The sequence below is a fragment of the Grus americana genome, chromosome 5 (genome assembly GCF_028858705.1).
Source record: "Grus americana isolate bGruAme1 chromosome 5, bGruAme1.mat, whole genome shotgun sequence".
NCBI lineage: Eukaryota > Metazoa > Chordata > Aves > Gruiformes > Gruidae > Grus > Grus americana.
The window spans coordinates 67,913,282-67,940,639 of record NC_072856.1 but is presented as its reverse complement, the minus strand read 5'-3'; the positions used below and the strand labels follow the sequence as shown (position 1 = coordinate 67,940,639).

Below are 27,358 nucleotides of genomic sequence, written 5' to 3'. Positions count from 1 at the left end.
TGGAAACACTCTGGCCTGGCTGCTGCCCAGGCAGGACCTCGGGGAGGTGCTTCCCTCACTAAAGCCAGGTTTTACAAGTCTGGGGCATTAAGTCTCCAGCTTTGAACTGGGGCAGGACCAGGTACAGCCCCGTCCTCTCCGTGTCTGGAGGAACAGACACCTTCTGCCTCAGAGGGTGATGCTTGGGGCGATGCCGTAACCGCAGGGGGGGCGGAGTGAGCCAGCCCAGCACCCAGGCAGGTCGCTCATCTCCAGGGAGCCCAGCTTCTCCTTTTCACCACCCCCAAGCAGATCTCTCTACTGGCTAGAACATTTTATTTGACATTCTAAAAGGCAAAAAGAAATCAGTTGGACAACGCTTCATTCATTAAACAAAATTATTTTTATTGAATTAATAGGATTTACAAGAAATGTTGGGGTTTTTTTGTCTGCAACAATGTTTATTGCACTAAAAAGAATCCATAAATAACATTTCAGGACAATCAATGAACCAAATGAAAATACCGGGGAGGGTAACTGTACAATTAAAAATTTTCCCCAAGGAAGGAAGCTTTAATACAAGACAAAAGCTCATTAAAAAAAAAAGTAATTGTTGTTACATCCCTGATTTTTTCCACGGCGTGGTACAGCTGGCTGGTAAGCTGGTCAGACAACGCTATTACCTTCCACGTGACTGTGTAACCTTTTATGAAATGCAGTTTACCTAGACTTAAAAACCCGTGAAAAGTTTGCTTAGAGATCTCGGTCTTTAAGAGGGTACAAGTATTTCCCCTCTAATTTCTGTGAAAACTAGTAGTAAATCTAAAGTAAATGCGTTAAAGTAAAAAATAAGGCAACTCAGACTTTGCTTTCCTGAAGCACTTGGGTTTTAGGTTGATGAAATCCACTTCCGTCTGGTTGTAGCCCTGGGTGCTGTTAAGAGGAACGGTATGGGCGGTCTGTACATTAAAGCTGTAAACAAAGAGCAGACCTCTCTCTCGGGAATATGAAATCCTGAGGGAAATACACGGAAATATTCATTTGGATTTTAACAATGTTTTGAATCCAGGACATTTCATATAGTTGCATCTATTGCCCTGTAAAAATACATCGTCAGCTTCCTAATAATACAGCTGACTGCTAGAAAAAGATACCAGAATCAAGTCTCTGATTAAACTCTGCGCTGGTTTTCAGAATAATAAACTAGTTCTTGTGTGGAAAAAAAGATTAACAAACATTTTTCATTTTTATAAACAATACATAATACATGTAGAAAAATATTAAAGAGGATAATAACAAAGGTGCAACATCAACAAAAATAAGCTGCCTTTTCAACAAAAGCACTTTTTCATAGTTTTAAGTGTGAAAACCTTTTAAAGCTCATAGTGTCCTCATAGAAGTCTATTAAAGAGAGTTGTTAGCTTAAAAATTCTTGCCGTGCTGCTGGGCATACCACTGCTGCCTCTGCTTGCGATGCTCCAGCTCAGTGAGGAGCGCCTGCCTGTACGCTTCGTACAGCTTCACAATCCGTTCCAGTTCTTTCATGAAGAGCAGCTTCAGCATCCCCTGGTACGTGTCCAGGTCCGCCAGCTGGAAGAGCTCCCACTTCAGAATGTGATCGTATCTGTTTTGATAGAAAAGATGTTTATCTACGCGCCCCTGCAAGCAAATACGCAGCATTTTAAGCTTTTTCTTCAGAACTGGCCTCATGGTTGTACAGCCACCGATCAGATCTCTAGCAATCTGCATCAGCGTGTTTTCTGTGAAGAAAGTAAGGTCATTGGCACCAAAAGACACAGAGCCGTGTCTCAGAGTCAGAGAAACATCACTTCCAGCAAAACTGCAGAGTCACTCATCATACAGCAAGAGAAACTCTAGAAATACTCAAGATCCCATGAACTGATTATAATAAACCAATGCAGAAAATGCATTCTGGAAGCATTAAACCAGCAATTCCATTCAACGAGCCTTGAAGATTTAGTAGTAAAACATCTTTTAAAATTAGAGTAAGACAGAAAAAATGAATTCTTTGAACAGGTGACCCTAACAGTCCCCAGCAGGGCAGAACCCTGCAAGCCCTCCCTCACAGCACACTTCTGTTCCAAAAGCGTTCCAGCCTTAACAAGCGCTCTCGGACACCGTCCCCTTCTTGGTTAATTAGCAGCAATAACCTAAGTCAGTGTGTCTCAAATCGTGGGCGATGAACCCCATGGGACCACAAAAGGGGGGTAGCAGCACCAGGGAGGGGCGAAATCCAGTTAGGCCATAATCAGTAGCTGCAAAGTACTCCCACCAGCAAGGGATGTCCTAACCACCCACAGCTACGGGCAGCAATCTTATTTTTAATGTGGAGCAATTCTGAATTTCTGTTCATACTCCTAACACTTTTTTCAAATTCTGAAATATAAAAACAGACCCCTATGTTCAGACTTTTGGGATATCAAAGCTGCTGCCACTGGATAGGTACAAGTGACATAAGATGAACCTCTTCAAGCCTCCCAGGTCTCGCTGGCAGAGCTGAGGAAGTTTCCTGAAGGCTTCATTTTATGTCCTAACTGCCAAACCACTGTTGTGACTAATCAAGGCTATGCCATTTCTTCTGCAAGGAATTTTCCACAATCAAAACTGGCACTGTAAGGTCTGTGAAGGAAGGGGATGGCTGGTCAAATGAAGTCTGGTTTCATCCTGGAGGTTTGTTCAACCATACGTTAGTCAGTGACTCGCTTTCATGCCACAAGTTCTTCAAAGCTAGTGCTGACGATCTTCTATACCAAACACACGGTTCAACATTCCCCGCGTTTAATGTCTATAATATTTACCTTTACATATAAGCTATCCAAACTATTCAATAAAGCAAACACTTTTCTTCATTTCCTTTTTTAAACGGACCTCTTTTTGTGCCTGTAGGAGGGGAAGGTTTCCAAGATCCTCGTAGAAAAACAGTATTTCTAACAAAGTTTTTCAACAAAATCATGGTAATTCTACAGAGATGGGATTAAAGGTCTGTGGCTCATGGCCAGATGTCCAGTACTACCACCACACCCTGTGGGGGAAAAGCCACGGGACGATATTAAGCCGGAGGTGCAGGCATTCGGGATGTTTCTCAAGGAGTTGGTCATTGAAATAATTCAGGAAAGCCCCAAGACACCGGGCCAGCAGCACAACAACTGTTTTGGTGAGCCTGTGTCAGTTCAGGTCCCAAAGCCCACGTGGCCAAACGGTTACGACTGGGCGCACGTGGTGAAGAGACCTGCTGGGTTCAGAACAGACACGCTTCCCAAGGGACACAGAAACAACGCGCGACGCAACTGTAAGCGCAGTTCTCATTAGTGAGGATATCTGGGATAACCTGAGTCTATCTAAACTTGGAGAGACTTGAGGAATACCAGCCCAAAATGAGCAGGGGTGCTAACGCTGCCCCTGGAAAGGAGACCTGAGCAGCAGGGAGTGTCCTGGCCAGCTCCGGGAATAGGACAGGCTGCAGAATTTCCTGAGCAAGATGAGGAAACAGCAACTCCCAAACCCAGTTTTAATCTTGATTTTGTTTGCTCTGAGTCTTGCTCTGCAATAGGCATTCTAATGCTACTTTATTGTGATAAAAGAAAGCCCTGATGCAGTTACATCATCACTGCAATACCCCTCATTTCCCGCTTTTTCCCAGTGCTCCTAAACACATACAATTCCTTTTCAATCCAGTTTTCTTAACTTGGAAATAGGCAGCTGACTACTATAGTTATTAAAAGAATAGAAGAAACTCATAGAATAAACAGAGTTATTTGATCTGACAATTACATGAGAAAATACATTCACTTGAGTGGAGGCTGAAGCCAAAATATCAGTAAATTTATGCAAATAAACTACATTACATATTGAAAAGATATATTCAGAAGGCTGTATGCATCAAAGAAGCACCAAGACATGAGGATGACTACCAAAGATGCTTTTGAGGATTTTTAAGCTTCTACATTAAAGTTATCCCAAAGCTTGAAGGGGCTGCACTGCTAAAATCCCTTTTCCCCAAAAGCAAGAAAGAACAAACCGCAGCTGTGTGTCAGTACGGAGAGCAAACTCCAGAGAGAGGCAGACTGCAAGCTGCTGCTTTCGAGGGTTTACCAAGTACAACCATCTTTTTAAGTACTTCATTACTGAGTGTAGGTGAACAACACCTTTCCCTCTCTGCTCCTTTCCCACTCATCATGAGCTAAACTCAATTGCAGCAGGATTTCCCCCGGCCTGCCCCATACCAATGTATCCTTTCATATGTTCTGGGCCGATGGTATTTATTAAAATACACTCCACAGCAAGGCCAACTCTCAATGGAAGGACTGTTTCTTATTAAGGTGGCAATACAAGCAGGAAAGAAAACAAAGCTCCGTCACATGCAATAATGTGTTTGCAGGGTTTCTGGGGCCTGCAACTTGCCTTTTTTTTTTTAAAGCATCATCACAGATTGCTAAAACCTTGGTGGTTTTTTTTAGCTCTTTGAAGCTGTCATTGCCGACAGTTTCTCAAGAAAACCAGCACGTCAGGATTGCTTTTCTGTGTGAGGGTTTCGCTTCCCCTGCCAAGAGAAGTGTTGAATGGGGGAAGATGACTAATTAAAGATTAAGCTATCAGCAGTGCCTCAATGGCAACAGGCTCATTCAAATCCACAAAAGACTGTAGCTCTAGGAACGCTCACCAGAGACACCGAGTGGAACAGGGCACAGAGTACCGTACCTGACCTAGCCTCCTCAGGCATTTTTTAGAAGGGCAACTGGTCACAGAGCCAGAAATCAAGGGAAGAAAGCACACTAATACAAAATTCCTGCAGAGCACAAAGCCTTCCCTCCTGGGTGAGAAAGCAGGAGCTTACTAGACAGGACACACAGCCAAAACATACTCTGTCTCCAGTGCTCTTCCCATTAGATATTTGATATAAAATAGGACACTTTCAACACAAGAGACACTGACCTGCCCGGAATATTTACAGCCTATTGGTTAGGGCTGGAAGAAGAACACCCTGGGTTCAGATCCTTGCTCTAGTTATAACTAGACAGCAAAGCCTCTTCACTGTGTAGTGAGCCAGATATCATCATCTTTGTCTTGTCTGACCATTTTTCACTAAAACAGGGAAGCATTATGGCTCACACCTACTAAACTCTCCATTAGACTTTTCCAGTGGCCAGAATTTTTACCCTTTAGAGAAACTCGTTGAAATAAAAGCTAACATTATCTATTTTTGCTATCATCTATTTTTCTCAAGAAAAACAACTGGCCCTTAGTCAGCTAAATCAAGCTACAGCATCAGGTGTAAGTAACAAATCATAACAAAATATACCATAATGACTTAAGTGCAAAACTGCACTGATAACCAACAGATTTTTACAGCAAATTTCAAATAGTAGATCGCAAAAGGTATTCCTCTACTACTACAAAAGCGTTTTGCCCACTTTCATTTTTGCACCAGAACACAGGAGGTTATTCATACAGTTCTCATACTCAGCTTTTGGACAATACTACTGAAAAACTTACAAGCATTGCTGGGTGTTTTTCTCAAGCCTTAAGCCAGTTGCTTTGGCAAAATTACATTGAAAATATATAGGGGATCTTTATTTCAATACCTGTGAAAATTATTTATCAATTGCGCCTTAAGAAGTCCTCAAGATGAGGTGACATTAAGGCAGCTGCTACCACGCTTCCTCACTTTTCCAATATAATATTAGCATTAATCAGAATTTACTTCTTCACTGAAGTGTTTGAGAATTATGACAATGTTCCTATTACCACCAGCACTACTGCAACAGAAGGCTAAAAGGATACGAAAAAATACACGACTTTTGATTCCTCTGAACAATGTACATTCTATTCAAAGTTTGAATGAATCAAATGGTTTGGTTGGTTTGTTTTTGTTTGTTTTTCAAATTTGTCTCAGCCTACGAGATATAAAGAAATTCCTGATAATCTTAAATTGCTTAAATTTTCTTAAATTTGTTTCTCGAGTTTCAAGAGAAGTACCAACAAGAGTCCATACAACACAGGCTGAAATATTTAAAACCACACTGTCTGGATGTGCCAAAGACCTAAATAAAGAAATGCAGCTGCAGCCAAAACCTAAAAGTATTTCTAGGAAAGGAGTTCTCCCATAGGTTACAGGAACTTTGCATGTCCCTGGGTGCATAAGTGCACTGGCGGATTTTAGGCCAATTTAAGTCTTTATGGGCTGCTGGCAAGCCCAGTAGTTGCAAGAAGTAATAAAACCCATTCAAATTATAGTTACTAGAAGCAGCTAAAAAAAGAGGATTTTTAGCTGGAAGTCACTGAACATCACACGCAGTCTGAATTTGCAACTACAGATGGACCTGCTCACTGCTGTAAAACACAGTTTCTCTATATTCTCCTTATGAAAAAGTACATGATTTCATAATTATTAAAATGTATCTAGCCTTTTTTATTGCTTTTCCATTTAGTATTTCTCTTCTGCAGAGCTGTATCCATTGGAAAATGTAATTTGTTTCATTATGCTGACTCAAATCTTTTCTTATAGGAGACTACTTTTTCCTATAGCATTGTATCTTTGAAAAAATGACTTTTTACTACCACTTAGTTTTTAAGTTCTTGAATACCGATATAGATTTCAGTCTGTATTCAAAATTCTTAACTGTGAAGGAGAATTTGTATGTCTTTTCTAAAAAGGAGTAATATATACATTAAGATTTTAACACCCTAAAAATATTTCATGTATTTTTTAAGCCACATGGTACCATTCTCACAAATACACTGAAATTAAATCACACCCTCAACTCTCTAATGTGTCATTCTGCAAGTCATGTCAACTGCAAGTAGTACTGTGATGATTTTAAGTAATGCCTAACACAAAGCAAACTAATGCGATGAACATCTGGTACAGCTTCCCCATCCACTGTCAGCAATAGTTCTTATGCAATTAAGAAACAGATACCAGCTAGAGTTCTACCTTTCAGTCATCAAAATTCCTTTGTTTCCCTTCTAAGCTACGCATGCATAGTGTGAAATGTAGAATTAAAAAAAAAAGCTCACTTTACAGGAGCCCTGGCATAGACCTGCAGCCAGTCTGGAATCTCTGCAGTGTGGTATGGGTTTGCAGGGACGAGGAGAGGCTGGCTTCGCTCAGCTTGCTGCGGCTGGTAAGTCACTGGGGGAGGCTGGTCATAACGGGGAACGCTGGACAAAAGAAGACAAGCAAAGTCCGTAACCTCCAAGCCATAACTCAGACATACTGATAGCATTAAATTGTTAACATTAATACACAGATTAATGCATGCAAAGGCCGATGATGCAACCACATACGGAGAGTTGCCTCAGCAGGTCTGTACTGAGGGCAAATTTCTGTTGCTATTTTTGTGCTTCACTCCAATCACATCTAAGTGTTGCTGCTGTTAACAGACTGTAAAATTCACCTTAGACCTATTCACCTAGTACCTACTACCTGGACACTAAAAGCAGAACAAAAAATGCTATCTGTTTTTAAAACATGAAAAAGGCAAGTATTGATTCAGCCAAATAATCCACCACTTAATACGTTAGAACAAATGGATTCGGGCAGCAGTTATTGAGAGTTATTCCCTTTATAACAAAGGACATCCTCATGTTTACCTTTTATGCCACATGTTAAAAAGCTTTCTCTTCCTGTGTAACAGCAAAATAGACTAAGTTGCAGAAATTGACTGCTAGATTTGGTGTACACCAACTTTATTTTACCTTTAAATTACGAGTAGCTAAAATACTGATTTTCATTCTAGACAAGACTTAATTCATATTTCAGATTGTACGTGCTATTTGTTCAATCTCTCTCCTGGAACATCAGATCAAGTTTCTCTTCAGTCTACAATTCAATTCTGTTCTCAGCAACTTTGTTGTTTTACTGACAGTTGAGAATAGCTGCTTTGTTTTAGTGAGGTAGGAACAATATCCTGTTTCTAAACTTAAAAGATAGTAACAGACGAGACAAAAACCTAACAATTACAACTTCTTCTAAAGTCAAGAACCAGTAAAGCTTACTTCTAAAAATAAGAAGTTTTTGGCACGTTATATATGAAACAAAACCAGTTCCACTTTCTTAACTGGATTAGGAAAAAAAAAACCAAGAACCACACAAGAGAAGGCAGATGTCTTACCTGGGAGCACAAGGATGTTTATATTGAGCTCTTTTATTGATGTGATCTACATAATACACTCCAAATTCCGCTGACTCAACTCTCTCCCATCCCGGAGGCAGTCCCTCACGCTCGAGTGGATGGCTCCAGTGCGTTGTATTAGTGTTATGATCTATATAGTACTTCCTTCCTCTAATAGTCCAGTCCACTGACCAGCCAGGAGGAAGAGGTAAGTCTTCAGAACTATGATTTGTTAAGTTTCCTAGAGATGTAGCAGCAACTCTACCGATGCCTAAAAAAAAGGGAAAGCAACATTTAGCTAAACTGATAATACCCAAACCCAACAATATGTACAAAGTCAACTCCCTCCCCACCTGAGGCACTCTATGATCTTCGAACAATACCACAGTTTATGGTGTATGCACTTGTACGTTAGTAAAAGTGCATGATCAAGTCAAAATAGCTGTTCCCTTTTAAGTCTCAGTTGGTTCACTCTCCTCCAACCCTGGATTCACTAGATAGCTTCATTCAGAGACAGTTAAAGCATCCTTGCTTTTTCAATTAGAGACGTACGTTAGCATACGTAACAGGGATGAAGCTGTTGTTACTGTTTCAATTTGCTGAGCAGAGAGAGCTGACATACAATTACAAATCCATTTATCTACGAAAAAAACACGGCTATTTTTTTATCTAGTTACAATCAGAAATTACAACTGTCTAGAAAAATCACTGAATACCAACAAAGCTTTTCAGATTAACCAGTCAAGAACAGGCCCAGGTGAACCAAGAGGCAAGGGACTAGTAGGGTTGCTCTATACTGTGCTGACCGTTATTACTGAAGTCCGTGCAATCACAGCCAAAAAGCGTCACCAGTAACAAGAGAAAACAGAAAAGCTGGCTCCAAACAGGATCCTGCACAAGCCCCTTCCTGAACATAGTTCTGCACGCACTAAAATTGACGTTGCCACATCTTCTTTGCTAAAACTACCCACGCTTGTTAGACTAGCTAGTTTACGTGCACTGCTGGGTGGGACAGTCAGGCCTTCTGAACGCAATCCAGACAAGATCAAGAGACCTTTGTTCAGAGGGAGTCACAAAAACTGATCTCCTAGTCTAGTAGGCTGTATATCATCTTCTCTACATCATGCTCTTCTCCAAAACTATATCTGCTTCTCTACACCTTGCTCTTCTCTAAAACTGAGCACCTACGCTTCAGAATGCCAAAGAGGGACATGAAAAAAAAGTAAATTTCCAGCTTTTCTCGGTGATGTGGGCTGCAGTAGGAGAAGGGCTTCTCCAGCAAGACAACTAAAGGCTAGGGTAAGCATATTGGTAGTAGGAAGGCTGACAGGAATCAGTAGTTGATTAAGTTTCCACCTCTGCCATAGAAACACAGAACATTTAGGCCTTACCACTAAACAGCTGATTTAAGAGACTGTTCACTAGCATTTAAAAATACTCAATTTGTTGTAACATACATAGGTTTTACATTTTAAAAATGAGTGTGCTGGATGCCGAGAGATGTACTGAAGAAACGTAATTCCAATTTCCTCTTTTCCTTCCCTTTATATACCATGGATACTTAGGAAGCCGGTTGAAATAAAAGCATTAAAATAATTAAAACCAAAACAAACCACACAAAAACCCAAGCAAACAAAACCCCAAAAAACAAATCCAAAAAACCCCAACCACAAACCCCAAGTGACATAGTAAAGAATTTTGCAGGTCTCCCTCCATTCCTTGGAAGCCTACTACCTACTGGACATGCCGGCCCAAATTAAACTCTCCTTTTTAAATCCTTTTAAGTAGTTACCTTCAGTTACCACAGTTAAACAGTCTCTGGCTTTAAAAAATTTCCAGTTACCTTTTCATCCCACAATCAAATACATCTATTCAATCACAGTATTCATCAGAGTTTGTGTTACTGTTTCCCATGGCCAAAAGAAGGGGCATGGGAACGACTTTTTCCACTTTCTTAGAAGTCAGAAAGTGACTCCATCAAAAGCACCATATTTCCTGACTGAGGCATACGCCCCTTTCCTTCTCTTTTTCAGAAATAACATTTTTGTGTGATTATTTTTTGAGAGAGTGGAAGGGAAAGGCAGAGTCTCTCTCATATAAACTATAAGAGTATAAGAAAAGAGGCTTCAGGTGTGGTCAGTAACTCAAAAACACAACAGTAATACAGAAGTAGCAGCAAAATTGTTCTACTACAAGATAGCAGTCATCAACAATAAAGTAATGAGAAGGCTCCAAAGCAAATGAATAAATAAATAATAATAAAAAAAATCTCACAAACTTCCTCCTGAGTACTGTATTTTAAAACATTTGTGCTCATCTACACATCTTTTTCTAGCCTTGCCATGTTCTGAACTATTTGCCCTGAAGTATTTTCTCTTGTTGTAGTACTTACCTATTTGTTAGCTTTATAAAGGAAAGTTGATGACTGTGTTCATGTCACAGCTCCCATCTCTCATTAGGATTAAGCAACCTAGACCTTTACTTCCAGTGAGAAGAAACATCCTGACCTTTAGCAGTACTGGGGCAGGGAAACTATTTCAGACCCTAGCTACAGTTATGTCACTGGTTCTGTTTTCATTCCAATGACAAAATACAAACATCTAAGCTTCTTGAAAATACAGCACTTTGGATAAACAAATTCTGTATTTTCTCCAATTAACTGGACCACTGTGTTGTAATTTCATGAATGTATAAACAGTGACTATTAAGTCACCGCTACCAGAAGATCTGAACGCACAAACTTGACTGGGGGAAAAGAACTTTCACAAAAGCATAAACGTATTTTTCTGTTTACTGTTAAAACCAGCACATGTCTGTATTTTTGTTACAGTTCCTCCTACTTAAATTCTAGCATGATTCCAGCAGCAAATACTTATATATTTATTCCTTGGGGTAAAGGTTAATCTTTTGTAATATTTGGAAGTTGGTATTAAAAGTTGCACAAGCCATCCTCTGCACCAGAAGTTCTCTTGACACAATGCCTGTATCTCTTAATGCAAAAGCCAGAGAAAACTGGGAGATGGGCTCAGGCAGAAAGGAAAACCCCAATCAGATTACAGAGAGGAATCAGGTAGAAGGCAGGCTAAAAAGCAATGCTGCACCCAATGGAAAGGCAACACTGGCAGTTCTGTGTTTGTACAATCATTTAATTCTAGCTACACGGCTTCTCCCAATGCCAGCTTATCTTTTTTAATTTCCAGGATGCAAAGAACAAAAATAATACCAGACTACAAAGACATTATACATTCCTTTTGCCATTTTGACTTCATATATGAAGAAGCAGAGCCATACTGTTAAGATAAACTTACACAGCTGTAGCAGTTACCAGTATTGAACAGCGTTCTGAGCCTCTACAACTAGCAAGCTCTAAATATGAAATCAAATCCCAGATTTATAAACAGATGGTTGCAAATACTTCAGGTAGTAGACTATCATGTATAGTCTTAACATGCATTTTCCTCCTTAAAATCACTGATCATATCGAAATATTTTGCGTGCTGGGAGTTTTAAGATGTCAGATAATATTCATAGTGTCTTACAACCATCAACCCACTATGGCATTCAAGTAAGCAATTAGTACAATTTAGACGTTTGTTTATCTAACTGGAGTTACTATAGATCAAAATAAATTGTATATTGGTTTCCTGTATAAAACTCAGCAGATGCTTCCTTCAAGGGAGAGCGGCTACACACGGAAGAGAAATAGCTCCTGCTATGATTTTGAACAGTAAGAGACCATGAAAACTGACTTTCATATATATACACCTGTAAGTACCGATAAGACTGAACAACACTTCCAAAAGTAAATTCCTGTGTGATCTTTCCAAAGCATAAACCAAAGAAGAAAGTTACAAGACAGCCTAAACCCACCTACTGTGAACACAACTTTTTCTGTGTCACACTGCCAAAGTATGATACTCTTCTGTGTTTAAATTTCAGGTGAGGTCTTAGCCCTAAAGCATTTTCATAGCAGCCCAAAGCTTCACATAGGATTTTACTGCACACACCAAGGATATTCCCTGAATCACGGGCTGGCACCAGATTTATATTGCATAATGAAAAGAGCTACAGAAAAAACCCTAAACTTACAACTTGAATCATTTTTATCAAAATATCTAGTGTAAAAGCTGTGATTTTCCTATTGATGGAGGATATGCTCTCTACCAAAGGATAACTAAAAACAGACTAGTCAAACCAGTTCACTGTAACTACTCAGGGTTTCCTTGCTCACATACTGTTTTATCTATGACAAGACACAAATTCTCATCCTTCCTGCTTTCCCAAGGAAGAGAGTTCTTTAAATTATCTGCTTTTTCCAAATGTTAAGTCTCCTTTCCTCTGCTTAAGGATGAGCATTGTTCTTTATAAGCTCCCCTGAGTGGCACTATCAAGTCTCAAGAAAGGTCATCAATGAATTTAAATTTATGAAATTGCAAATCCTTTTCAGCTTGCCTCCTTAGAACTTGTCTAGCCTCCTTTGTTAATTCTGTTTCCTAATGGTGTATATTTGGGTTATTTTTTGGTTTGGCTGTTACTTTTAAGGAACATCAATACTGAAGATTATGTGTGGCTTTGCTTTCTCCTTCTCTTGTAAAATATAGTATTTTCAGTTAAAGGTCTTGAATTAACTGTCAACCAGGCTAAGGGGCATTATATGCTATTCCAAAGCAAAAGAAAATCCCATTCAATGCAGCCTGCTTCCTTAGAAGTATCACTCTGTATGTTCTCAACACTTTGAAAAAATAAAGTGCAAAGGAACAGCAACTACTTATTACTAGTATTAACAAGATTTATACTCAAAGAGTTTTAAGAAAGGCTAGGCCCTATATTCAGTCTTCAACAATGGGGTGTCCTTTAAGCTGAAGGAGGGTAGATTTAAGTCAAATTAGGAAGAAATTCTTCCCTGTGAGGGTGCTGAGGCCCTGGCACAGGGTGCCCAGAGAAGCTGTGGCTGCCCCTGGCTCCCTGGCAGTGGTCAAGGCCAGGTTGGATGGGGCTTTGGGCAACCTGGGCTAGTGGAGGGTGTCCCTGCCCATGGCAGGGGGTTGGGACTGGATGGGCTTTGAGGTCCCTTCCAACCCAAACCATTCTATGAGTCTAATACCAGAACCCAAACTTTGAGCACCACATTCCAGTGCATTATAAGATAGCAATGCAAAGAATTTCTTCATTTAATATTCTTCTCTTAAAAATGTATCTTAAGCTAATAACATCACAAATGTGAAAAAGACATAGTATCTTCATCAATCAAGGAAGTTCTGTTTGTTTGTTCCATTTGTATGGAACAAAGAAAACTGTAAGCAATACGCGTTAAACGCTTTCACAGCCCAATGAAGGGGTTTTACTGTAAAGGCATTCTGCCTGGAAAGAAGTCCCAGGTTCTTAGGAGGAAAAGTTTCCAGGTCAGCAAAGAGCAGTTCTTCAGTCTGCCTGGCAGAAAGCACAGGAGAAAAATCATATCACCAGAGCAATCCAGCACAAAGGGAAAAGAGCAAAAACACTGAAGAGAAAGTTTCACTTTATTAGATACAGTGCTGATGTAGGCAGGGAAGTTTTAGAGCCTATGAACTCCCCACAACTAGCTTCCACCAAATTTCAAAGTGTTGAAAACAAATCTAGCCAAAAGGCCTTCATATTTGTCTTTAATTAGGTCAATTGTCTCAAGAACCTTTTCTCAGGATGCCAAAATCCTCTCCCTTCCCCTCATCAAACAAGGGTGCAGAACAGAAAGAGAAGATGAACGAACAGTTTATTTTTATTATTACTTACTCCCTTAAAATAGCAAAAAGTAGTTTTGATAACTATCCTGTTCAGATAGGTCTGCAGGTCCTAGGCCTTCCTAACCCATTCCAAAGCATCTGAAGGTACTTCTGAGCACAAGTACCTCATTTGTCAGAGGGAACGGGGCGTTCCAAGTAAGCATAAATTCACAAATAGGAAGTGACAGGAAGCACTCTGAAAGATTCGAAAAGTATGCTACAAAGAAATTACTGCAGAATCAGCACAAAAGAAAAGGGCAGGAATTGCCATTTGTTTAAAAAAAATGAGTGACGCATACACACTTAAAAAGAAAAGCCCCCGCTACTTTAACTCTAAATAGGCTCCATTTAATAATTTGTATTTCTTTACTTTGTTCTCATATTAAACATGAATAACAGTTTGCAATTTTTAAGGTGCACAATTTAACACGAGATCAATCTACTTTCACTAGCGTGCACTGGATTCTCTGTTCACAGGGTTAATCATTTCTCTCCTCAGACAACAGTCAACTGCTTACAATCCAGCATCAGAAAGTCCCTTTACACGGCGATTTTAATCTCAGCAATTTTCATATACATGTAAGAATTTTTTAGCTTACCGCTCAAACAGGTACAAATAACTCTGAGGTCTTGGTTACAAGTTAGTTCCAATCTATACTGTAGATATAACTTCAACCACAGACCTCCCCAAACCTTTAACCTAGAAGAGAGGAAAGAGATGTCGAGGAAAGACAGGTAAAGTCTCTTAGAATTAAGTTTGAAACGGACACTAAAAGAAAAAAAAAATTCAAGAAACGCCACAGAGGTAGTTAAACATACAAAACTAGGAAATATCTCAACTGAAGACATTTTTCAGGAAAACCAGCAGCACTAGATTGCTAATTAAAAACAAATCCAATGAAAATAGAAAAGGACAACATGGAGAACTGAAGCATACTGAGAGAGAAAACATGACTTCAAGGAGAAATGCCTATGAAAGAAAATATCAATGCTGTCAACATCAACTGGTGAAAAATCGTGGGACTTGCTTAAAAACTGTGCTGAATACTTCAAGTATGAAGATCTCAGTAAGAACTTGTTGTCAAGTTATCGCCAGATTATGAAGAGGAGAATCTTTATTTTGAACAAAAGCTGAAATTCACATACACCTCTTCACTTCCAGGCCACTGCTTCTCAAGTCATCTCAGTTGTAACCAACACCAAATGAAACATCACTGACCAACAGCAAGCATACCTTGTGTTCATCAGGCAACATTTCTGTAGCCATCAACCCAAACCATAACAGAACCGGCTGAGGGAGGGTGGGAGAAGAAGAAAAGGGTAGAAGGCAGCATTTACAGATTCTAGCTAATAAACAGACTTATACGTTGAAACTGTAGGTATTAGGCAATTTTGTCATCAATTACCTTGATGAAGCATTTTGATTAGGTGAAACACTTATAAACAACAATGGAGATGTGAAAGGAAAAAGTAATTCAGACAAAGAAAATTAAAGTAAAAGGCCTGCCTCAGTATTCTAGAAATGCAAGGACAATAGGAACTAGAAATTACAGAAAGATGAGTGTAGCTCAAGGAAAACACTGAAGGTTTGAAGACAATGGATGGTTCGAATAAAAAGCAGCTTAATGGTGAGATGAAAGAAGTAAGAAAATCTAAGGTTTTCTTATTTTTGGCCACATAATTCTTTTACTGAGAAAAAGTAACAGCAATTCTTGAAAAGATGTACAAAAGTTAAGGTCACAGGTCAATATTCTTACTGCAGTGTAACTACAAGAGGAATTTAAGAGTTCATTTTCCATGCTGAGATTAAAAAAAAAAAAAAAAAAAAAAGGAAAAGGGAAACATTTTGGCAGACAAAAGGCTCACTTTTTTTTGTCTCTCCTTACAAATACGTAAGATTGAATATTCACCCGTTTGAACAAATTCTACACGTTTTGTAAGTATTAAACATGAAAATATGAGTGTGAAGGACAAAGGCCAACCAAATATCAGCACCTTCTTTATGATTTCCAGTGGCTAAGGGGCCATGTAGACAAACAGGGGGAAAAAGTCTTTTTAGAAAGAAGTCCATGCTGCTACTATTGAGAAAAATATGGCTGTAAAGCCCTACTTTTAGTTTGTGATAAAATCTACTAGATTAAACTCCACTTTCAAGTAACAGCTAGAACTCCATTTCCATTTAGAATTATTTCAATTCTACACAGCAGCAGTACCATTTTTTGAAATCTTCCTCAGCATACAGAGTTACTGTATTAAATTTGAATGTTAAATTGATGGATTGGTTTATAAAATCCTCCCCTCCTGCCTGTCCTCCCTATAATATCCCAGCACATGCCAACAGGTGCTCATTTTCTGGACCAGATAAATGTTTAATGGCTGCTGGCTGAACAACAACTGACAGAGATGGAGGGCTTTCATGCACAATCTAGGTAGATCAGATGTATTAGCATTTAGCAAAAAAAAAAAGAGGATAAAGTAGCAAGTCTTAAACCTTAGTATTTCAGAATTTACTGCTGACAGCAGTAATGCTAGTGTTACTCCTCTGTCACTTTTCACTGAAACGTTTCTGTAATCAAAAACCCACAAAGCATTGTGGGGTTATAGCTCCATACACAACGTCAGCAGCCTTCAACGTTGACATTCTTCCTAGCAGATTTATTTTTCTAGACAGAAGATTTATTTTACCGGACACTATTTACTATTTTGTTTACAGATTACAAGTAATGAACTAACAACTTATTTCATATGGAAGGTGCATTATTTGCAGGTTTGAAATGTTTGTTTCAAACTCCTCCTTGAACACAGTTTCTGTAGAATATACTGTGCTCAAATACAGCCAAACTTACTACTTTTAAGATCACCTTTTTATGGATAATATCGTAATCCCAGACTTTTTATTCCATCAATAGATTCACAACGGCAGACCGCACCAAAGACGACTTCTTTAGAGTTATCACAGATATAATCAAATTATTTCAAAAAGAAATATTTAATGGATTCTTTTTTCTTAGGCTTCTTCCATTAGAAAACAAAGACAAGTTCCAGTGAATTTGAGGGGCGAACAAGGAGTATTTACAAACAATATTACAAGCTAAAAGAAAAAAAAGTCAAGGACTAGAAAGTCAATTTCAACACTAACTATATGCCAATTTGCTAATTACTTAAAGCAGTCATTCCTCCCTTTGACTATTTGTAATAAATTATTTTAATTATTGAGGTCAAATTAACACAAAATTAAATAACAACACAATGATAGTTAGAATATAATAATAATAAAAAAATAGCAATGTTATAAATTAGAGCTGTTGGTTATTCTACACAACATGAAAACAGTAGATGTCCCCTACCAAATAAAACTCCTTGCTAGCTAGCAACTGAATCGACTTTGTTGTGAATAGTTGCATATATAGTTGGCATTAAAAAACACTTGCTCAGCCTTACCCCTTTTATTTAAAAAAATAAATCATATTTTAAGTATATTTTTCCTTTCTGGATATATGTAATCAAACTTTTAATTCTAAGAAATGTGAACATGTAGTGTACCCAGAGCACAGAAATGCGTTAAAAAGAAGCATAGCATTAAAAAGAAGCATGTCCTACACAGCATAACTCCTGAAAACATGACCCTGATCATTCAGATATACCTCTACGCCTAAAGTCTTATCGAAAACAAATTTTTTAAAAAGCAACAATTAATACTTACCTGAAGTGTGCCTCCCATGATTCTGTGACATCCTCTGGAAAAGATCACTGGTGTGTTCATAATACCTGTAGTCCTCATGTACGCGATCATTTAACTGACGTCTCCTCTGGGCATCATAAAAATGATCGTAATAATAACAACGGGCACCAGCATCTCCATTTTCCAAAACAGAATTAGCTTCTGTTAAGAAGGACTGGGAGGAAGATCCATATTCTCTGGGGACATCAGCTAAACTTCTTGCAAGATAGGAAGGTGCGGACAGTCTGTTGCTTTCACGTCTCATTATTTCATGAGGTGGCCTCTGCACTGGAGTTCGAAGGAAACTCTGGTTCCTGGACACAATTCCATCTCCACCAGAAGCATATGCAGAAGTTGTTGAGTCAGGAGGACAGATATCAGTTCGTCTTGGAATGGTTGGACCATGACGGATAAATGAAGGCATCAGATCTGAATTACAGCATGAAAGAGAAATAAGAACTTTGGCCGTACTCACACATAAAGTATTTGGCTAGCCACAATGCTGATTTACACCATGGAATTGAGGAAATTCAAATGCTAGAATCCCTGTAAGGCACCTCTAATACATATGCAAGTATAATGGTAACGCTGCAGTTTGTACTGGCGCAACAGAAACCATTCACACCCTTCACCAGCAACAAACTCCTGCCAAAAGAGTGCAGTTTTGCCAGTATAACTGCATCCGCAATAAACAAATGAAAACAAAAACCCAAACCCAAAACCTATGCAAAAAAAACCCAACCAAAAAAACCCCCAAACCACCCCACACTGCACTGTGGCTGTATCAGCCAGGCTTCATGCCTCTCTACTAGAAGTGCCAAGAAAATCCAAGTATCCTGGCTACCACTTTACCACTTCATTGGGACCACTGCCTTTATGAACTCAGAATAACTGAAGATGTTAATGCCTACATGCTCACAGGAATCAGAATTCATACTTCCTCTACTAATCACTAAGTTTAGCCAGCAAAATGCTGTCATTCTACACACAGTCTCAAACTATCAAGAAGATATTTCACTTTTTCCTTTACCTAAAGGGGTTTTGCACACCAACGGTGACAACTATTCATACAATTTCACTGCCTCGTGCAGGTAAATGATACATTACTCCACTCCTTAATAGTACTTTCAACATGATATAAATAAGTAGTTTCCATCCAGGTGAGCTAATACAAATTATGACTTTCATTTAGGAGGAAGTTGTGCCTATTAATTGCTTTATATTAACAAACTCATAACTTAGGGTAGAAATTCAGTGCATCCCACAAAGCATCATCAGTAAATTTATCATTACAAAGCAGTTATGTAATACCTACTCACTACATCAGAGCAAATAGTATGTGTAATAGGTGTTAACCCCTTAGACACGCCTACAGCTTAACATGAAAAAAACTTTGTGGGTTTTGTTTTGTTTTTTTTAAAGACTAAATCAATGTAAGCAGACTTCTAAGTGATTTTGCCTGTTAACTGGGGAACCAGCTGTTCACGCAGCAAATACTTCCAGAAAAGCTGAGTGCCTGCTCCTGCCAGCAAATCAGTTGTTGCTAGTTGTGATCTCCACACTAATCCTGCAATTATAGCATAATAGATTTCAATCTCAGGTTGTTTTCAAAGATTCACAAAAAACCCCCACCACCTAAGTGCACTTTCAATGTGTATTTGCTAGTGTTTTGTATAGTTCCAGCAAAAACAGGACCGTGGCATTAGTGTCAGGTTAACCACACGAAGATGAGCGCATCCTAGGTACATAGCGGTGACCTCATCAAGTTGATTCATGGTTAAGAACTGGAGCACTAGCTTCCGCAGGGATTTTATGCAACTGTCTCGTACAGTTATCTCATTGTCAAAGCACACACCTTTTGGCAGCACGCACAGCCTAGATCGGGAAAATAACCACCGACTTCTGCAAAACGAGAGATGATTTGTTCCGCTCACCCGAACGATACCTGTTTGGGGACTACCTTAATCCCTACCTGTTGAAAATGAGCAACTGCGGCTGAGAAAAAAAACAACCGAGTTTATTTACCGGCAGCACCTGGTGGTACGCTATGTGACTATGCGCAGGGCTCCCTTTTAAATTCCGCCTGCTTTTCAGGTTTCACCTCCCCCATGTCTCACAACAGGAATTCCCCCCGCGCCCCCCTCCGAAGCCGCGCAGGGCCTCCAGGGCCCGCCGCTCCACACACAAAGGACGCGGCCCCCCTTGGAGGCCTCGGGCTTTCCCTCCCAGCCCGTCCCCCAGCCCGCCGAGCCCGTCCCCGACACTCACTGCGAAGCAGAGGGCTGGTCTCCTTCTTCACGTACTTGCCCTGCACCTCACCCGGCTTGGAGAGCTCCGTGCGCGTCTTCTTCCGCGACAGCATCCCACCTCCCGGCCCGCTACCACCGCCCGCATACCCGGTGCCGCTCCCCGCTCCGCAGGGCAGGGCCCGGCCGCCCCGACCCCCTCAGGCGCGGCGGCGGTTGCTCCGTGCCCGCATGGCCGCGCACCGGAGGGGGCGGACGGGACGAGACGGGACCGGGACAGGTCGGGACGGAAGGGGCGCTCGGCACTGAGGGGAGGTGGCGGGGCCGGCGCGCGGGGGCTTGTGGGAAAGCGGCCTCCGCCCTCCGGGGAACGCCGCGGGGCAGGGAAGGGGGCGCGCGCGCTGTCACAGCGCCCCCGCGCGGCGGGGAGGGCGCAGGAGGGGGGGCGGTGGCGGGAAGGGACGGGACCCACCGCAGGTCGGGGCCTCGCCTCAGGTCGGGGTCTCGCCTCAGGTTGGGGGTCTCACCTCAGGGCGGGGCGTCCCCACGCACCCGGACACGGCCCGTGGGCACCACTGGCAGGCAAAGGCAGGCTGCCGCCGGCCTCTCCTCCCGCGTGGCAGTGGGGAACCCCTCAGCTGGCTGGGGAGGGGAAGTTCAGTTCCCACAGGAGCTCAGTGACCAGCGGGCAGTACAGGCCTTTCACATTGCTGACCAAAAGAGTGAGTTTTAGAAGGTTAAACGGGAAAGACCTACAACAAGAAGCACTCGGTATTTTCCATGTAAAGGGGAAGAATAGGTATGCAACTTGAGGGCAAGGTGTGCTTGAAAATAAGCTGAGAGGTGTGTTCACTGCCCATCAGTTTTTTACGCTTTAAATGATTTTATACTTTCATAACGGAAGAAACTACTTTTAGTAGCTGCCAAACTGCTTTTTTTTATTATTATAGCTTTGTGTATCCATTTGATGAATTTGCAGATACTACCTGAAGTACCTACAACTGCCATGGGAAGATACTGAAATATTTTCATGTTGGATAAAACCCAACAGATACAAATATGGATAATCCAGTCATTTGTTTATTTATTTATTTATTTTTTACATTCATTATAAATAATGTGTAAGTTGGGTCATCTTTCAGTTTTACATGATGTTGTAAGGATAATATATTACACCAGAAAAACAAACGTGATATAAAAAATAATACAATTGTTTTCATTTATACAGAAGTCATTTCTCATGAAATGACAGCATCTGACACCAAACAGGTGACTTAACAGGTAAATGATGGAAGACCTGAGACAGTGATGTCATGTGATGTCATGTGCTGAAAGTAAACAAAAGGATTTTTCTCTTGATAGATCCAGACTGTCCCCTGCTTTACCTTACGTATAATGTGGCTAAAATCAAATATGTTACAATCCTTTTTTTTTTTTTCAATCAGAATTCAAAGAACTCAATTTTCCTTGTATTTAAAGCAGTAATTGGAGAATGTGTGACAATGTATCATTGTAAGTTGACAAGTAGCACTTCAACAGTGTGAATTCAGTGCACGTAAATGTAACTTAGGGTCTTTCCTCTTCCAAAACTCCCAACCCGAGATATCTATGTGCCTTTATTTTCACAATGATTCATAAAACAAGAGTTGAAAACATTTAAAACACCTTCTGGTAACAAAGTGGTTAATAACTTAATTGGCAAGACCCGTCGTTTGAACAAGGCCTAGAAATTCAGTGACTTTTGACTGGTATAATACCATTAAATACTTTGGTGCCTTTAAAATGCCTATACTGCATAGGGACACATTCATGCACAAAAGACCACTAATGCTTAATAACTTACATGTTTATATGCTTATTTTCAGTAGCCTGGACTTCGTAAAACTAGCTGCTTATCTTCTGAGCTTACACAACGAACCAAGAAGCAACATGACGCTCGTTTGTAAGCAGCACTACCTTTCTCTGTGTTCCCTCCACTCAGGAAGGGATTGTCTTGAATTGTCCTGTAGCAACAAAACCAGTACACAGTACAGAAAGGCTCTAGAATATGTAATTACAAAAGGCACTTCTGAGAATTAATTCACACAAGTATTCCAGTGAAATTAGAGTTTGGTCTAAAAAAATATTTACCAAACATTTTCCTCCTTCTCCTCCTCCTCTCTCTCCTGTGGTTAGGTTAGTTTTTTGAAGTGAAAGAAAAGTAGAGCAAGATAGGGTAGGGTGAGAATGGGAGAAGTCAAAGGCCCTTGTCTCTCTCACTTCTGTTCCAACATCTGGACTCCCTTTTTGGTACAGTGCTCTAGAAACGTCTGTATGTTTGGTTTACAAAAACCTGGTAACTACAAGGAGATTAAAAGAATTAGTTAAGTAGTCTAACCTTTAAAACTGAGTAATGCGAAATTAATTACACAATAGTTTAAGTGAAGACCTCATGCCCTCTGCTCAGCGTTCAGACTTTGGTCACATACTGAGCATTAGAAGTAAACCTAGGTGAAGATATGAAGTAGTGTTCAAATGTGCTACCTAATAATATTTTCCAAATACAGTTGTGATCATCTAAACCTCATTTACCTTGTTTCCTGGAGGTATTTTGAAACTTGGCTAATTTCCATAGCATAGGCATGGTTTTAGGGTGTGCTCAATTACCGTGTTGCTAACATGCAGTCCTGGTACCCACACGTAGAGCTTTATGATAAATTATATCACTTATTGATTAACATTAAAAGCAACAACATCTTACTACAAATTTTTAAAAGCTCTGATTTATATCAATGCAGTTTGTCAATTTGACACATTTCAAACTTGTGGAAAAGCTTTTGCAGCCTGTGAAAAACGGGATATGTAAATCCCTGAATTTGAGGTTACTTAGAGAAAGAGCCAGCAGAGGCATTTAGAATAGCATAGCAGTGAGATAATTTATGAGGAATTTGTGACACTCCCAGGTGTTCTTCCATTATTTTATTTCCATTGCCGCTGTATCGCCTGCATAAAGCAACAGGAGGAGGAGGGGGGGAGGAGAGGAGCTCATACCCTGTATGTCTAATTCAGTCCCTCAGCTGGGGGGAGGTAACCAGGTAGACATAGCTAGCATCCCCTACAGCCACACGCTAATCAGTACCACGTGAAAGCCATTTTCCATAGGTTACTCCACAGTTTGTAGGCAGTATTGTCCCAGTTTCTGGGGGATTTTTGGCTCATAAGAAATGCTGTCAGAATTGTCACCTTGCTAGCAGTCTCAGAGACAAAACATCTCACCCTCTTCCTCTGCGTTCTCAATTCATGCATATTTAAAGAGGTCCACTTTCAAGTATTGCCAGCATGGGCCCCTTTCACCAGTTTTATTTGCATTGTTAAATGTGTCTTACTGGTTTGATGGAGGCAAGGCAGTTGTAGGGTGTTTAGACTATTTGCAGTTAAGAGGTTATATACAAGCATTTGAGCATGCAAGCTCTTAACTCAGCTGCTTCTGTGTCAGACCCGTCTCAGTCTTGAAGGTGTTCCCAGAAAACTTGCATTTCCCTAGCCTCATCGACTGATGAAATAGGAGGTAACACCTGCCATTCCAAACCTCAATGCTCTTCAACTTTCATGACTACAGCACTTCTGCACATTGGTCTAGGAGTACTAAGGTAATGCTCATCCAAATACAATTTGGTTTATCCTGCTTTTCCTAATGCACATTTATCTTCATCTATTGACATTAATATCCACATTTATAACGTTGAAGGAGGCTAATTTAGGCTGTTATTCCCTGAGTTTTTCATATGCACATTGAATATGTTTCTTCACAATTACAGACTTTGATTCTGTACTAGGACCTACTACAAAAGACAGGCCTTTCCAAATGATCACTCAGGCCAAAACGAACACTGATTAATGGCAAAGGTCCATGTTTTGAGACCTAATGACAGGATTTCACTGAAGAAATCATTCAAGTCCCCCTCTTCATTCTTCTGCCAGTTGTTTAATAAACTGTACTGAATTTACAAATTGTATAAACAAAACTCACATCTTCACTTCTGTTTAGTGACTCTTCCTTTGTTTAGCATAACTTATTTCCACATCAAAAAAATTAAGGCCTCTACAACTTTTAAGTTGTCTGGCAGCACAGCTAAAAAAAAAAAAGTAGTCTTTATTTGCCAGCTGGGAAATTTCTTCAGATGAAATACTGTTATGCTTAGTTGGAGGCAGTAGTCTATTTACATATTTTTAAGAAAATGTTTTTTTCTGAGCTCTGAAGAGAAACAACCATGAAGAATAACCCAGAAGCCTAATACATAAGGGGGAGCATATTGCTTTACAGAAACCAGAATCAGTTTTTGCAGGACACAGACCACATCAGGAAATTCTTGCTTTCAATAGCAATTAGACTGACAGTGTTGAAGACTGACCTATCAATATTACTAGGTGTGGACCATGAAGTATTCTAGAAAGCCAAAAATATTTTGAAGTTTTGAATTCAGTGATGTAAGTTTGCATTAGACGTTGGCTTCAATCTAGATAGGAATAATTGATTCAGTACAGTAAATTCAGAATTTATAAATTAAAACCAAAGTATCAAAATAAGTTAACCTAGAAAAACATGTCTTTTTTTACATAGTGAAGATTACTTTTAGGCAAAATTTAGCAGAAAAACAGTTTGAATATAAACAAAAGTTCCCTTTTGGCAGTGTCCAGTTTGGGATTTAGCTCTGTCCTCCCCTTGGAGGCATCTGTTAACAAAAATTCATCAATACAAAAAGGCAACACAGTGAAAAGCTGAAATATTAACATTTCAGTAAAGTGCATGGGGCTGTGGCAGACTGAATGGCTTTGCTATGACCTTATCTCGGATGCTGAATTAAATGATGGGGATGCCAAGTTCTTTACTATTCTATTGAGGTTGGCAATTTTTTCTTCTAGTAAATAGTTTTTCCTTTCAGCAGTTTTCTGCCGCTGTTCTGTCATCTCCAAAGCCTTCAGCAGTTGTGCATTCTCAACGTAGAGATCCTTGACCATTGCATCTGCTTTAGTGTTCTTGGAAAGCTGAATTGTGAATAGAACATAATTACTCAGCAAATTAAAAGCAAAATAAAAATAATTAAAAGCAAGAACAGTGCTGGGAAACTAGGTGAATGTGTTTACTGTAACTCAGATATCAAAGGGAGACAACCCACCCATTCATCTTATTTTCTTTTGTTTAAAAACCTTGTGGAGTCTTAATAGATAACTATGAATATTTGGAAACTGGAAAAACTTTCTAAGGAGATCCAGCAGATATTAGAGGGCTTCAAATAAATCTTGTCAGCTGCATACTGCTTTATAGCATTTGTCCTCTAAGGATGAGTCTAGTTCACAAGAGGATCCACCAGCCCAGTGATCCCGTAGAGATACTTCCTCTGAGGTTTGGACCATCAGCTCCTCCTCTAAAATCGGGGAGAGCAGCCTAGCGCTTGTCTACATGCTTTTGGGAACAGCCCTATGGCAGAAGACTCTGTAAGCATAGCAATTCCTTAACATCAAAAAGGAGACTGTACCTCAGTAGAAAACAGATATTCTTACATCAAGCCTGAGTGTTCAAAAGCTGCCTTTTCCTACCCTTTTGAGGACTTCTGAAGAAACAGACCAGGGCAAGAATAAAATCCCCAAAACCGTATCAAGGAAAGGGCGTGCTGGGGCAGGGGGCATGGAGAAATCAATAATTGTACAGTAATCCTGTCTGTACTCTTCAGGAAATTCTTCCTTTTGTAAGCAACTTTTCCAGTTCAGATACTTGGCCGGAATTTGGTGTTTGTTTCCTGATGTTAAGTGCATCAGCATACCAAAGCAGCATAGCTTTTAGGAAATTAATGGATTCAGTCCCCAGTTTGGAGTTCTAGGAAGTTTTGGGCAGATATGCTGCACTTCAGCTCAGAAGCATTAAAAGAAAAAGGAAAGTGCCTTTAACTTCATTCTAAGCAAGCTTTTGCCCACCTAGTTGCTTACAGAAGTAACGGGGACGATTTGAGGAAGACAGTAGGAACGCTTACTTGTTCTTTCAGCTGATTTACTTTATCTTGGAGAAGCCTCTTCACAAGCCTTAGTTTCTGTTCAACATCCATCATACGTTCTTCCATCATTTTTAGAAGCTGCTCATGACCCTCCTGGAAAGCAACATTTATGTGAGAATCAGTTAACAAAAATCAGTTCACATTCACCAGTCTTTTTTTTTCAGTTTATGCTTAAGAAAATAGCTAGCACTCATCTAAGTCTATTTTAAAGTCAACTCAATTAATAAACCATTCATGGAAGCAAAACATTATGGCAGCACATAGAGGACACCTGCAACATTGAACTAGTTTTCCAAGTCTAAGTTACACTTGAGATTACCAGATTTAAGAAAAAATTATATAAAATTCTGTCTTGACCGTGATAGTCAGATCTGGATAGTTTCCTTTTCTGGTTTCTAGGTTCTGCCATATTTCTGCTGAATGTGGGAAACATAACAAGTAAAATCTTAATGATTTTAGAAAAAAAAAATTAAGGTGGAGACATAAGGGCATGTTAGTTTGACAGTATAACTCTCCCACACCAAAGACCCCTTGAAACTGAGTAATATCCTAAAGAAGTAGGATATTATTGCAAACTTAATTTTTTACTTTTTTTTTTTTAGAGTAGTTGTTGACAACTAACATTTCCAAATAGTAACTATAAAATGCTTTTGCTCTTTTTCTTCAGTGAGGTAACAGACAGTCTAACTAAAAGCATAGTAACTCAGTGTCACGAGAGTACCTATTACACAAACGGCTGAGTGAAAATTTCCCCAATAAATCAGAAACACCAGGAACTGCAAGAAAGCTTGTTTCTTTTTGGGAACTTTAGAGACTGACTGAAGGGAAAGGGATTATTTATTTTAATGTTAGCTTGTTACTCTAATTCTAGGACGTCATCTGAGATTTGTCTCAAAAATTAAACACCTTCAAACCCAAAGTACGTTCACGCATGCAGAGGAGGATAAATGAAAAACTGAGGGAGAAGCATTCCAGGTAGGTAGTTGCTCATTTAAACCACTGTAAAAAGATTGATCCCCTTAGGGGAGTGGCTGAAGTCCATCTAGATTTTATTTGTTGTAACACCAGAAACTCCTTAAGTCTATGGATGGGGTTACATGATCACTTCATTTGTGAAAAAAAAATTGAAAAAAATTATATGAGTCATATAGAAAGCAGTTTTACAGTGTGGCTGGACTGGATATTTTTCCAGATTAAAGTACTACTAATCGGAACTCACAGGGACTTTCTAGCCCAGTTATCTTGAGCTATTTTTTGTAATTTGATTGGAATTCAAAAACATGTCTGACTATTACACTTTGTAGTAGTTGCAGGAGCCTTGAGGGAGTAGTTAAGTGGAAACTAAGAATTATAGTGGTCTCAATACCTGTGATCCCTACGTTTGGCTTAAAGTTGATTTGAGAATATTCTATCTAACTTCATATTATTTCATGTTTAATGGGAGAAGCCAGCTCAAGCATTAGCTTTAAGGTCATTTGAAAAATAGGAG

The 27,358-nt window shown here is 39.7% G+C and overlaps 2 protein-coding genes across 10 annotated transcripts in view; both read right to left on the bottom strand.

Annotated features, from left to right (window-relative positions):
• Nucleotides 1-363: 363 nt before the first annotated feature.
• On the bottom strand, nucleotides 364-20,166 carry SAV1 (salvador family WW domain containing protein 1). Its single transcript, XM_054826565.1, has 5 exons — nucleotides 19,863-20,166; nucleotides 17,577-18,023; nucleotides 8,115-8,385; nucleotides 7,018-7,161; nucleotides 364-1,603 (listed from the first exon to the last, which is right to left on the bottom strand). Exons 1-5 carry the CDS (start codon nucleotides 19,954-19,956, stop codon nucleotides 1,402-1,404), a joined length of 1,158 nt encoding a protein of 385 aa, XP_054682540.1. The 5' UTR covers nucleotides 19,957-20,166; the 3' UTR covers nucleotides 364-1,401.
• A 743-nt stretch (nucleotides 20,167-20,909) lies between these two features.
• The window catches only part of NIN (ninein), a 65,040-nt gene continuing 58,591 nt past the window's right edge, over nucleotides 20,910-27,358 (bottom strand). For all 9 annotated transcript variants that reach the window (XM_054827859.1, XM_054827867.1, XM_054827861.1 and 6 more), the window contains 2 exons: nucleotides 25,849-25,962; nucleotides 20,910-24,865 (listed from right to left, as the gene is read on the bottom strand). In XM_054827859.1, coding sequence (XP_054683834.1) covers nucleotides 24,656-24,865; nucleotides 25,849-25,962 — 324 coding nt within the window. In that variant the 3' untranslated portion in view covers nucleotides 20,910-24,655. The remainder of the gene's footprint in view (nucleotides 24,866-25,848; nucleotides 25,963-27,358) is intronic.

What these genes read in the sequence shown, in the direction of transcription:
- SAV1 (XM_054826565.1), bottom strand. Translation starts at nt 19,956, where the DNA reads ATGCTGTCGCGGAAGAAGACGCGCACGGAGCTCTCCAAGCCGGGTGAG. An exon ending in GACCAGCCCTCTGCTTCGCA is followed by an intron (nt 18,024 to 19,862) that starts GTGAGTGTCGGG and finishes GCTGTAATTCAG; the next exon opens with ATCTGATGCCTTCATTTATC. An exon ending in TCATGGGAGGCACACTTCAG is followed by an intron (nt 8,386 to 17,576) that starts GTAAGTATTAAT and finishes CCTTTTTTTTAG; the next exon opens with GCATCGGTAGAGTTGCTGCT.